Source organism: Elephas maximus, chromosome 20 (assembly GCF_024166365.1).
Source record: "Elephas maximus indicus isolate mEleMax1 chromosome 20, mEleMax1 primary haplotype, whole genome shotgun sequence".
In the NCBI taxonomy this organism is placed as follows: domain Eukaryota; kingdom Metazoa; phylum Chordata; class Mammalia; order Proboscidea; family Elephantidae; genus Elephas; species Elephas maximus.
Window position 1 is genome coordinate 10,727,390 of NC_064838.1, and position 14,297 is coordinate 10,741,686.

At 40.4% G+C, this 14,297-nt stretch overlaps 1 protein-coding gene across 1 annotated transcript in view; it reads right to left on the reverse strand.

Annotated features, from left to right (window-relative positions):
* Positions 1–14,297, reverse strand: part of GALNTL5 (polypeptide N-acetylgalactosaminyltransferase like 5) — a 79,494-nt gene that overhangs the window by 3,632 nt on the left and 61,565 nt on the right. The window contains exon 9 of the mRNA XM_049861972.1: positions 10,414–10,563. Coding sequence (XP_049717929.1) covers positions 10,414–10,563 — 150 coding nt within the window. The remainder of the gene's footprint in view (positions 1–10,413; positions 10,564–14,297) is intronic.

Consider the following 14,297-nt stretch of genomic DNA (forward strand, 5'->3'; position numbering starts at 1 on the left):
ATGCAGGAAAGGCAAATATGTGTCCAGAGTAAGTGTCTATTCCAGTAAGACTAAGCGGTTGCCCTTTTCATGATGGAAGCAGTCCAGTGTACTCAACCTGCCACCAAATTGCTGGCTGATCACCTCAAGGAATGGTGCCATATCCAGGATTCAGTGTTAGTCTCCACTGCTGGTAAATTGGGCACTTGGCAGTGGCGGTATCCAAGTTGGCCTTGGTGAGTGAAAATCACTCACAAAGCCCATATATAACTTCCATTCTTACCACCATGACCACTTTGTTCATGATCCCATTGGGCAATGATGGGAGTGGCTGAGGAAAAACGATGACTGGTTCCACAGAACGTCATCCCATCTACTTGATTGTTAAAATCCTCCCCTGCCGAAGTCACCCTTTGGTGCGCATTCACATGAAACACAAGTATCTTCACTTCTTTGGCCCATTCAGAGAGATCTGTCCACATACCTCTTCCCCATACTTCCTTGTCACAAATTTTCCAATCATGTTCTGTCCAATTCCCCGGCCATCCAGCCAAACTATTGGCCAGAGCCCATGAATTGCACATCTGGCCATTTCTCCTTCCAGGCAAAGTGAATAACCAGGTGCACTGCTCAAAGCTCTGCCCATTGGGAGGATTTCCCTTCATCACTGTCCTTCAGGAAGGTCTCAGAAACGGGATATAGTGCTGCCACTGTCCAATTTCTAGTGGTACCTGCATATCACACAGAATCAACTGTAAACCAGGCACCAGTTTTATCTTCCTCAGTCAGCTGATCATTAGGAACAACCATGAGACCATAGGTGCAGACTGAGAGAGGGCAGATAATGTGACAGGAGTGGAGACCATGGGCATTTGGGTCACTTCTTCATGCAAATTGCTTGTGCCTTTAGGTCCTGCTTGGGCCCAACTTTGTATATACCAGTGCCATTTGATAATGGGATACTGCTGTGCATGTCTGACTTTATGACTCTGTGGGTCAAACAACGCCCAGTTCATATGTGCAGCTCAGGCTGCATAGTGACTTTGTGGCCCATGGTGAAGTGTTCAGTCTCTAGTAAGGCCCAGTAACAAGCCAACAGCTGTTTCTCAAAAGGAGAGTAGTTATCTGCAGAGGATGGCAGGGCTTTGCTCCAAAATCCCAAGGGTCTGCACTGTGGTTGACCAATAGGGGCCTGTCAAAGACTCCACACAGCATCTCTATCTGCCGCTGACACTTCAAGCAACATTGGATCAGCCAGATTGTATGGCCTAAGTGGCAGAGTGGCTTGCACAGTAGCCTGAACCTGTTGCAGAGCCTTCTCTTGTTCTGGGCCACACTTAAAACTAGCAGATTTTTGAGTCACTTGATAAATAGGCCAGAGTAGCACAGGAAACCCTGGTGGTGTAGTGGTTAAGTGCTACAACTGCTAACCAAAAGGTTGGCAGTTCAAATCCACTAGGCACTCCTTGAAAACTCTATGGGGCAGGTCTACTTCGTCATATAGGGTCACCAAATGAGGGATATGTTCCCTCCAAAACCCAAACAGGCTCAGCAGGTGTTGTGCCTCCTTTTATGTGTTGGAGACAGAAGCAATAACTTATTCTTTTTGAAGGAATATCTTGACATGCCCCACACCACTGGTCCCCTAGAAATTTCACCAAGATGGAAGGTGCCTGAATTTTTATCAGATTAATTTCCCACCCTCTAGCACACAAATATTTTACCTTAAGTTCAAAGTCATTGACACCTCTTCCTTACTAAGTCCAATCAGCATAATGTCATCAATGTAGTGGATCAGTGTGATATCTTGTGGAAGGGAAAGGCAATCAAGCTTCTTGTGGACTTAATTATGACATAGGGCTGGAAAGTTGATATACCTCTGAGGTAAGATGCTGCAAGTGTATTTCTGGCCTTGCCAGCTGGAGGCAAACTACTTCTGATGGTCCTTTAAAACAGGTATGGAAAAAAGCCCTGGCCCGGATGGCTTTACTGCACAGTTCCACCAAACTTTCAGAGAAGAGTTAACATGACTACTACTAAAGGTATTTCAGAGCATAGAAAAGAATGGAATACTCCCAGACTCATTCTATGAAGCCAGCATATCCCTGATACCAAAACCAGGTACAGACACCACACAAAAAAGAAAATTACAGACCTATATCCCTCATGAGCACAGATGCAAAAATCCTCAACAAAATTCTAGCCAATAGAATTCAACAACATATCAAAATAATTCACCACGACCAAGTGGGATTCATATCAGGTATGCAGGAATGGTTCAAAATTAGAAAGACAATTAATGTAATTATATAAATAAAACAAAAGACAAGAACCACATGATCCTATCAACTGATGCAGAAAAGGCATTTGACAAAGTTCAAAACCCATTCATGATAAAAACTCTCAGCAAAATAGGAATAGAAGAAAAATTCCTCAACATAATAAAGGGCATTTATACAAAGCCAACAGCCAACATCATCCTAAATGGAGAGAGTCTGAAAGCATTCCCCTTGAGATCAGGAACCAGACAAGGATTCCCTGTACCGCCATTCTTACTCAACATTGTGCTGGAGGTCCTAGTCAGAACTATTAGGCTAGATAAAGAAATAAAGGGCATCCAGATTGGTAAGGAAGAAGTAAATTATCTCTATTTGCAGATGACATGATCTTATACACAGAAAACCCTAAAGAATCCTCAAGAAAACCACTGAAACTAATAGCGCAGCAGAGTATTGGCATACAAGATAAACATACAAAAATCAGTTGTATTCTTCTACACCAACAAAAATAACACTGAAGAGGAAATCACCAAATCAATACCATTAACATAGCCCCCAAGAAGATAAAATACTTAGGAATAAATCTTAGCAGAGATGTAAAAGACCTATACAAAGAAAACTACAAAACACTTCTATAAGAAACCAAAAGAGACCTACGTAAGTGGAAAACATACTTTGCTCATGGATAGGAAGACTTAACATGGTAAAAATGTCTATCCTACCAAAAGCGATCTATAGATACAATGCAAATTTCAATGACATTTTTCAATGAGATGGAGAAACAAATCACCAACTTCACGTGGAATGGGAAGGGACCCCCGATAAGTAAAGCATTACTGCCAAGGTAGTCAAAACAGGCCTGGTACTGGTACAACAGATACATAGACCAATGGAACAGAATTGAGAATCCAGACATAAATCCATCCACATATGAGCAGCTGATATTTGACAAAGGCCCAAAGCCAGTTAAGTGCGGAAAATACAGTTTCTTTAACAAATGGTGCTGGCATAACTGGATGTCCATTTGCAAAAAAATGAAACAAGACCCATACCTCACACCATGCACAAAAACTAACTCAAAATGGATCGAAGACCTAAATATAAGATCTGAAATGATAAAGATCATGGAAGAAAAAATAGGGACAATGCTAGGAGCCCTAATACATGGAATAAACAGTATACAAAACATAACTAACAATGCAGAAGAGAAACTACATAACTGGGAGCTCCTAGAAGTCAAACACCTATGCTCATCCAAAGACTTTACCAAAAGAGTAAAAAGATTACCTACAGACTGGGAAAAAGTTTTTAGCTATGACATTTCCAATCAGCATCTGATCTCTAAAATCTACACAATACTGCAAAAACTCACCTACAAAAAGACAAATAACCCAATTAAAAAATGGGCAAAGGATATGAACAGGCACTTCACTAAAGAAGACATTCAGGTAGCTAACAGATACATGAGGAAATGCTCACGATCATTAGCCATTAAAAAAAAAAAAAAAAACCCCAAAATCAAACCCATTGCTGTCAAGTTGATTCCAACTCATAGCGACCCTATAGAACAGAGTAGAACTGCCCCATAGAGTTTCCAAGGAGCGCCTGGTGGATTTGAACTGCCGACATTTTGGTTAGCAGCCGTAGCACTTAACCACTATGCCACCGGTGTTCCCAATTAGAGAAATGCAAATCAAAACTACAATGAGATTCCATTTCACTCCAAAACGGCTGGCATTAATCCAAAAAACACAATAAATGTTGGAGAGGTTGTGGAGAGACTGGAACACTTATACACTGCTGGTGGGAATGTAAGATGGTAAAACCACTTTGGAAATTGATTTGGCGCTTCCTTAAAAAACTAGAAATAGAACTACCATAGGATCCAGCAACCCCACTCCTTGGAATAGATCCTAGAGAAATAAGAGCCTTTACACAAACAGATATATGCACACCCATGTTCATTGGAGCACTGTTTACAATAGCAAAAAGATGGAAGCAACCAAGGTGCCCATCAATGGATGAATAGATAAATAAATTATGATATATTCATACAATGAAATACTACCCATTGATGAAGAACAATAATGAATCCATGAAGGATTTCATAACATGGAGGAATCTGGAAGGCATTACGCTGAGTGAAATTAGTCAGTTGCAAAAGGACAAATATTGTATAAGACCACTATTATAAGAACTCAAGAAATAGTTTAAACAGAGAAGAAAATATTCTTTGATGGTTACAAGAGTAGGGAGGGAAGGAGGAAGGGAGAGGGGTTTTCACTAATTGGATAGTACGTAAGAACTATTTTAGGTGAAGGGAAAGACAACACACAATACAGGAGAGGTCAGCACAACTGGACTAAACCAAAAGAAAAGAAGTTTCCTGAATAAACTGAATGCTTTGAATGCCAGCATAGCAGAGGCGCGGGTTTGGGGACCATGGGTTCAGGGGACATCTAAGTCAATTGGAATAATAAAATCTATTAAGAAAACATCCTGTATCCCACTTTGGAGAGTGGCATCTGGGGACTTAAACACTAGCAAGCGGCCATCTAAGATGCATCAATGGGTCTCAACCCACCCGGAGCAAAGGAGAATGAAGAACACCAAAGACAAAGGGTAATTATGGGCCCAAGAGACAGAAAGGGCCGCATAAACCAGAGACTACATCAGCCTGAGACCTGAAGAACTAGATGGTGCCAGGCTACAACCAATGACTGACCTGACAGGGAACACAACAGAGAACCCCTGAGGGAGCAGGAGAGCAGTGGGATGCATACTCCAAATTCTCTTAAAAAGACCAGACTTAATGGTCTGACAGAGACTAGAAAGATCCCTGAGCTTATGGTCACCAGAGCGAGCTTCTGTTAGCCCAAGACAGGGACCATGCCCAAAGCCAACTCTTCAGACAGGGATTGGATGCAACTATTTAAAGTTTTTTTTTTATGAGATAGAAAATGATACTGGTGAAGAGTGAGCTTCTTGGAAGAAATAGACACATGAGACTATGTGAGCATCTCCTGCCTGGAGGGGAGATGAGAGGGCAGATGGAGCCAGAAGCTGGCTTAATCCACACGAAAAGAGAGAGTGGAGGGAAGGAGTGTGCTGTCTCATTAGGGGGAGAGCTACTAGGAGTATACAAAAAAAAGATGTATATAAATTTTTGTATGAGAGACTGACTTGATTTGTAAACCTTCACTTTAAGCACAATAAAAAAAAAAAGGTATGGCATTAACCAGATCAATAACTGCATACTGGGTACCAGGAGAAGTGTTAGTTTGCTCAAGCAATGAAACCACATCTTGAACAGCAGCTATAATTGGAATCGCCACCTGATTAAGTTTATGATAATCTGCTGTCATTCTCCAAGATCAATTTGTTTTATACACAGCCTAAATAGGTGAGTTGAATGGGGGATGTAGTGGGAACCACCATCCCTCTGTCCTTCAAGTCCTTGCTGGTGGCAATAATTTCTGCAATCCCTCCAGGAATGTGGTATTGCTTTTGGTTTACTACTTTCCTGGGTAGGGGCAGTTCTAATGGCTTCCATTTGGCTTTTCCTACCATAACAGCTTTTACTCCACTTATCAAGAATCCAATGTGGGGGTTCTGCCAGTTGTTGAGTATATCTATTCCAATTATGCATTCTGGAATGGGGAAATTACTGCAGGATGGGTTCAGGGACCACTGGACCCACTGTGAGCTGAACCTGAGCTAAGACTCCATTAATAACCTGACCTCCACACTCCCAGCTCTGACTATTGGACCATAGTGACATTTTGGGTCTCCTGGAATTAGTGTCAGTTCAGAACCAGTATCCACCAATCCCCAAAAAGTCTGATTATTTCCTTTTCCCCAGTGAACAGTCACTCCCATAAAAGGTTTTAGATCTCTTTGGGGAAGGCTGGGAGAATGATTCATAGTATAAATTTTTGGGAGTGTAGGGGGTCTTTCCTCAAGGAGTCTTGGCCTCCTCTTTATTCAAGGCATTGTGGGTCTGTAAACTGGCTCAAGTCTGGGTATTGATTGAGGGGCTCTGACTCTCTTTTCTGGTGGTTCAAGTTAGACTGCTGTTCACTTGACCTAGAATTCTCCCACTTGTACAGACTAAGTAAATATTTTAGATGATTTCCCATCTATTTCACTCCTAGGGATACCATGACTAAGTAGCCAATGCCATAAGTCCATAGGAGCCAGACTATTCTGATTGTAGCCTTGACTTACCATATGGTAACCATGCCCAGCTTGTCTTTGTCAATTTTGTGGCACCACTTGTCCCCTACCACCATGGGAGTCCAATCAGCCCCATTGTAGCTAGGCATCTTAATTCAGTTTGAGAAGTTTCCACCGTCAAATCTGACTTACATAAAATAGCAATCACAGCAGTCCTGGAGGATGCTGGGGCTCCTTCACAAATTTGTTCCTCACCATTGTAGTAAATGGTGTGTCATCTGGGCACTCCTTGCTTGGGTCTAGCCTGATAAATCTACTCTAACATGCCAATTTCCATAAACCTTTGGATTCTGTCTTCTACAGTATACCAAGGCAGGTTTGGTACTTAATTTGATTTAGTGTAGGCCACCGCGTAATGCATGGCTCAGCAAACCAACCAAATAAACCGTTAGCTCCTTCCCTAACCTCTTAAGCTGGAATATTGAATGGAGAATTTGTGCTCAACCGGCCCATGTTAATAAACTCGGACTGATCCAACTTTATGTACCTTGCACTATTATCCCACACCCTATTAGCCATTCTCACACATATGCCCCAGGTTTCTGTCTATACGTATTAGAAAAACAAGAGTTTTTTGGCATGTAGCGTACCGCCTCTTGGGTCATGCTTTGTACTTCACCTTTTGGGGGTTGCTGGGACTTAAGTCTAGTTATATGTCTAGAATAAAAAATGGGTGGTGAGGATGTGTTCTGAGAATATTCAGCAACTTCTTCCATGGCATGTGCTTCTGGCGATGCCACAGGTAATGACTCAGATGTCTCCCCAGGGGGTGACTCAAAGGCTTTTCAGACACAGCTGAGTTAATATCGTCAGATGGGGGTGGAGGGGCTAATGGTTTTACTGAGGAAAGTGGCTTAGCAGACGAAGATGGAGTAATCTCTTCGGAAGGGAGTGAGAGGGCTAGTTTTGTTGGCAGGAGTGATTCTACAAAATTTCAGGACTCAGTGTCCCCAGCTTCCTGATTATATGCCTATATGTCCCCAGCGAATGTTTCAGGATCTCATTTCTTTCCAATCAATGTTCTCACTTTAACTTCAGACACCATTTGAGGTTGGGAATTCAATTGGTGGTGTAATTCAGCCACTCTTGTGATAAGACTTTGGGTTTGGTTTTTGGCAAAATCAGCTGCAACTACAAAAAATAAGACTTTCTTTCAAGGCATAAGTGGTAACTTTGGGGTCATTTATGCTGTGGTTGAGCTGTGACTCTGAAGCCCTGAGCTCGTCTCTTTCTTTCACCACTTTGTCTAGCCAAAGGAGGACCAACCAACTAGCTTCCTTATACTTCTCATTCTGACAAAATTGTGTAAAAGTATCAAATATGCGATTACCCAGAACCTCACCTCTCACCAATACTCAATCTATTGGTGGTGATATTTTGTGTATTTCTATTGCCATCTCACACCATGGATTAGCATTACCCTCTTTACTACTGGAAGCAGAGTCATCAACATCTTTAAGACTAGGCACACTTGAGAACCAATTTAGAAAACTCATCCTTAGAATTTTGTTTCTGTGGAACCACTCTCAGTACCAAATGTCTTAGGCTGGGTTCTCTACAGAAACAAAACTGGCAAGTGTGTGTGCGTGTGTGTGTATATATCATGGAAATGGTTCACACGGTTGTAGAGACTGGAAAATCCCAAGTCTGTGTGTCAGGCTGGAGGCTTCTCCTGACTCATGTGGCTGCAGGGACTGAGAAACCCAAGATCATCAGGTCAGATGGTATACCTCTGGCTCACAGGCTGTAGAGTGTGGCAAATCCCAAGACTGGCAGGTAAGATGGCAGGCTGCTGGCTCACAGACTGCAGAGGCTGACGAGTCCAAAGATTAGTAGGTAAGAGGGCAGGCTGCTGGCTCTCAGGCTGCAGAGGCTGACAAATCCCAAGATCAGCATGTAAGCTGCTAGCTCAACTCCCAAGAACTGGAGGTGATGAGCCAGATGCAGGGTCCAGTGTGAGCAAAAACCAGGGAGCTATGCCAGAAAGTCCACATGTGTTGAATGCAGGCCACACCCCCAAGAAAACTCCCTTTCAAGTGATTGGCTGCTCATAGCAGATCTCATCATGAAGGTGATTACGTTATATCAGAACTCTATGGAGGTGATTACGTCATTAATAGTTACATTTCAACTGCCAAACTACTGAGAATCATGGACTTGCCAAGTTGACACACAGCCTTAATCATCACACACACAAAGAAACTACTTAAAGAATGACACATTTTTAAAAATTCTGATTTGAAAGACATGCAAAATAGAATAAAAGAAAAAAATTACAGAAGAAAATATTGTATAATTCTAGTTATGTCAAAGAAAAGGAAATATTCTTGTGTGTGTGTGTTTTAACAAGAAACTAGACAGTGATTACTCTGAGAGGGAAAAAATGGGCTTAGAAAACTTACTTTTCACTCTATACTCTTCACTACTGTAAGACTTTTAAAAATGAACATATTTTACTTTTTTAAAAAGAAAGTTTTTTTTTAAATCAGGACATATAATAAACATACAAAAAGTGCATAAAATATAATCTTGCAACTTAATGAGCTGTTGAAAAATCAGCCCCAGTGTAACCCCAACTAGGTCAAGGACTAGAATATGACCAGCATCCCAGAAACCTGCTGCCTTCCCCTTCCTGATCTCAACCCTCTCCCTTTCTTTTTAAACACTATCCTGGCTATGTATGTATTTCTTTTTCTTTCTAGTTTTGATATCTAATTACAGATGAAATTCTTTAATCTCACCCATTTTTTAAAACTATGGAAATGGAATAATACAGTATGTATTCTATTGTGTTTGGCTACTTTCACTCTCCAATACCTCTTTAAGATTTACCCATGTTGTTGTTGTATCTATATCCACAGTTGGTTAATTTCATTGCTGTACAGAATTCTTAAATGTGTCATCTTACTGTTAATGAGCACTTAGGTTGTATTCAGTTTTGGCTAGCACAAACAATACTGTTTATAAGCATTCTTGTTCGTGTGTTCTGGTTTACAAAAGTGTGCGTTTCTGTGGTGTTTGCACAGAGTGGAATTGCTGGATCCTGGGGGATTCAGATTTTTCACTTTACTGGATGCTGTCAATCTGTTTTTCAAAGTGTGTTTGTGATGATTAACACTCCCACCGGCAATGTAGGAGAGTTCCCTTTGCTTGCCAAGTGGTTGTGCAAGAAATATCTCACTGAGGTTTTAATTCACATTTCCAGGTTACTAAAGAAATGGAGTAGTATTACTTTTATAACTCAAAAACCTAAATTAAAAAGATATAAGAGCAAGACCAGGATGTACAGTATCACAGAGAGATCCTTACACATTTCTGCCCATTTATCTGAAAGACCTTGTTGGAGTTCCCGTCCTTATTTGTGTGTGCATGACTTTTGGATGGACTACTTTCAAATTAAAATGGAGCTGAGATGACATGTTCTTTATATGTGCACTCTTTTAAGTCCTGGAAAGGCTTAAACCTTGGGGGAAATGCACAAATGGGAAGGCATAGCTTTGATATAGAAATCTCTGACTTTTGGTAGAAAAGAGATAGTGAAGGAATAGACTCTAAAAAATTACACTTGGGGACAGGGGCAGGGAGAAGGCTGATGGCTTCTGAGGGGCGATTCCAAGAGGAAAAAATATATATACAGCACACTTGCTTCCCTGCAATCAACTTCTAGTGTGGTGGCCTTACTTCTGAGAAATTTGAGTTTCCCTGGTAATAAAAATAAAAACGGAGGTGCAAGTTTAGCAGCTTAGAATTCACTGAGCATAGGGTCTAAGGTTGGGTGGATGTGGGATTGAAGGGATGATGTTAATTTAAGGAAAACAAAGAACAAAAATAGGATCTGAGAAAGCAAATGAAGGTGTCTTCAGAACACTGACTGCGTGTATGCTCACTCATTTTACCAAACCAAGGACGTATTCCTCACCTTATATTCATCCAGCCAAACGTGCACCAGTCTTAGATTGTTGTATCTCAGGGATTGCATAAATCTAAAATTATCTTGGATGTATTGCTTACTGATATGTCCTACTCGAGAGCAAGGGATTATAAAGAGCTGGCCTCCACACATCCAGATCTAGATATAAGAAAGACAAACAAAAAACATTTATGTCAGACACAACTGCTGAATTTTTATTTTTTATGAACAATATTAAAAAAAATTAATATTAGCTAACATTTATTTAGTTTATTTCATTTAACCCTCACAGCAACCTATAATGTAGGTACTGTGATTATTCTCATTTTACAGATGAGAAGAGTACTGCATAGATTGGTTAAGAAACTTGCCCAATGTCACATGGCTGTCAAGTGCAGAGAGCAAGATTCAAACTCAGGAAATCTGGCTCCAGAATCATAGCTCTGAAAACGAGGTGATCCTGCCTCCCTCATAAATGACCAATTCTGGTGCTGATGTTTGCGAAGAGTGGCAAGACTTGTTCTTAAAATATCCTGAAAGTAACATTTTCTGTAGTAATTAAGTATTGCTGGATGTAAGCAAGTAACAAGAGAAATGCTGATCATGGCTGAATTCAATTATTTATTTTTGGTTTTTGTACTTAAAATACCTTATAACACATATTTTTAACAACTTTTTTTTTTTTACTCCACAAATGTAAAACAGGGTGATTGAATAATTGGCAAATACTGGAAAGCACACGGAAGAAAATAAAAATCACTTCTAGTCCCAACATTCTGAGTTAGTTGATATTAATCCAGGTATATATGAACACACACACAACATTAGGATAAACTTGCTTTTTTATTTGATGTTATACGAAATTATTTTAAAAGTAGTATTTGTTGGGACATTTTGATAGTTCCCAATTTTTATTATTGGAAGTAATGCCACAAAGAATGTGCTTGTAATATAAACATTTTGTGCAGAATTTATACATCTTATGTTATCCTTCCCCCATGTGTCTGTCAATTTGTCATATTATGGGGGCTTGCGTGTTGCTGTGATGGTGGAAGCTATGCCACTGATACTACCGGGGTCACCCATTGCGGACAGGTTTCAGCTGAGTTTCCAGACTAAGACAGACTAGGAAGAAGGACCCAGCAGTCTACTTCTGAAAAGTATTAGCCAGCAAAAACCTTATGAATAGCAGCTGAACATTGTCTGATATAGTTCTGGAAGATGAACCCCTCAGGTTGGAAGGCACGCAAAAGATGATTGGGGAAGAGCTGCCTCCTCAAAGTAGAGTCGACCTTAATGTTGCGGATGGAGTCAAGTTTTGGAACCTTCATTTGCTGATGTGGCACGACTCAAAATGAGAGGAAACAGTTGTAAACATCCATTAATAATCAGAACCTGGAATGTATGAAGTATGAATCTAGGAAAATTGGAAATTGTCAAAAATGAAATGGAATGCATAAAGATCAATATCCTAGGCAGTAGTGAGCTGAATGGACTGGTATTGGCCATTTTGAATCTGACAATCATATGGCCTACTATGCCAGGAATGACAACTTGAAAAAGAACGGTGTTGCATTCATTGTCAAAAAGAACGTTTCAAGATCTATCCTGAAGTACAAGGCTGTCAGTGATGGGATAACATCCATATGCCTATAAGGAAAACCAGTTAATATGACTATTATTCAAATTTATGCATCAAGCACTAAGGCCAAAGATGAAGAAATTGAAGATTTTTATCAACTTCTAAAGCCTGCAATTGATTGAATCAAGATGCATTGATAATTACTGGAGATTGGAATGTGAAAAGTTGGAAACAAAGAAGAATTGGTAGTTGGAAAATATGGCCTTGGTGATAGAAATGATGCCGGGGATCACATGATAAAATTTTGTAAGACCAACGACGTTTTCATTGCAAATATCTTTTTTCACCAACATAAATGGTGACTATACACGTTGACCTCATCAGATGGAACACACAGGCATCCAACTGACTGCATAGGTGGGAAGAGACGATGGAAAAGCTCAATATCATCAGTCAGAACAAGGCCAGGGGCTGAATGCAGAACAGACCATCAATTGCTCATATGCAAGTTCAAGTTGAAACTGAAGAAAATTAGAACAAGTCCATGAGAGCCAAAGTACGACCATGAGTATATCCCACTTGAATTCAGAGACCATCTCAAGAATAGATTTGATACGTTGAACACTAATGACTGAAGACCAGAGGAGTTGTGGAATGACATCAAGGACATCATATATGAAGAAAACAAGAGATCATTAAAAAGATCGGAGGGAAAGAAAAGACCAAAATGGATGTCAAAAGAGACTCTGAAACTTCTCTTGAATGTCAAGTAGCTAAAGTGAAAGGAAGAAATGATGAAGTAAAAGAACTGAACAGAAGATTTCAAAGGGCAGCTCGAGAAGACAAAGTGAAGTATTATAATGACATGTGCAAAGACCTGAAGACGGAAAATCAAAAGGAAAGAACACACTCGGTGCTTCTTAAGCGGAAAGAACGGAAGAAAAAATTCAAGCCTTGAGTTGCGATATTGAAGGATTCTATGAGGAAAATATTAAACGACTCAGGAAGCATCAAAAAAAGATGGAAGGAATACACAGAGTCATTTTACCAAAAAGAATTAGTCGATGTTCAACCATTTTAAGAGGTGGCATATGATCAGGAACTGATGGTACTGAAGGAAGAAGTTCAAGGTGCACTGACAGCATTGGCGAAAAACAAGGCTCCAGGAATTGACAGAATACCAACTGAGATGTTTCAACAAACGGATACAGTGCTGGAAGTACTCACTTGTCTATGCCAAACTTGGAACACAGCTATGTGGCCAACCTACTGGAAGAGATTCCCAAGAAAAGTGATCCCACCAAACGCAGAAATTATCGAACAATGTCATTAATATCATGAAAAAAAAAATTTTTTTTTTTTAAATTTTGCTTAAGATCATTCAAAAGCAGCTGCAGCAGTATATCAACCGGAAACTGCTGAAATACAAGCTGGATTCAGAAGAGGATGCGGAACCAGGGATATCATTGCTGATGTCAGATGGATCCCGGCTGAAAGCAGAGAGTACCAGCAGAAAGATGTTTACCTGTGTTTTATTGACTGTGTAAAGGCATTTGACTGTGTGGATCATAACAAATTATGGATAACATTGAGAAGAATGCGAATTCTGGAGCACTTAATTGCGCTCATGAGGAACCTGTACATAGATCAAGAGGCAGTTGTTCAGACAGAACAAGGGAATACTGCATGGTTTAAAGTCAGGGAAGGTGTGTGTCAGGGTTGTATCCTTTCACTGTACCTATTCAATCTGTATGCTGAGCAAATAATCCGAGAAGCTGGACTATATGAAGAAGAATGGGGCATCAGGATTGGAGGAAGGCTCATTAATAAGCTGCCTTACGCAGATGACACAACCTTGCTTGCTGAAAATGCAGAGGACCTGAAGCACTTACTGATGAAGATCAAAGACCACAGCCTTCAATATGAATTACACCTCAACATAAAGAAACCAAAAATCCTCACAACTGGACCAATAAGCAACATCATGATAAATGGAGAAAAGATTGAAGTTGTCAAGGATTTCATTTTACTTGGATCCACAACCAACAGCCATGAAAAAAATCAAAAGAAGCATTGCATTGGGCAAATCTGCTGCAAAAGACCTCTTTAAAGTGTTGAAAAGCAAAGATGTCACCTTGAAGACCAAGGTGCACCTGACTCAAGCCATGGTGTTTTCAATCGCCTCCTACGCACGTGAAAGCTAGACAATGAATAAGGGAGTCTGAAGAAGAATTGATGCCTTCGAATTATGGTGTTGGCGAAGAATATTGAATATACTATAGACTGCCAGAAGAACAAACAAATGTGTCCT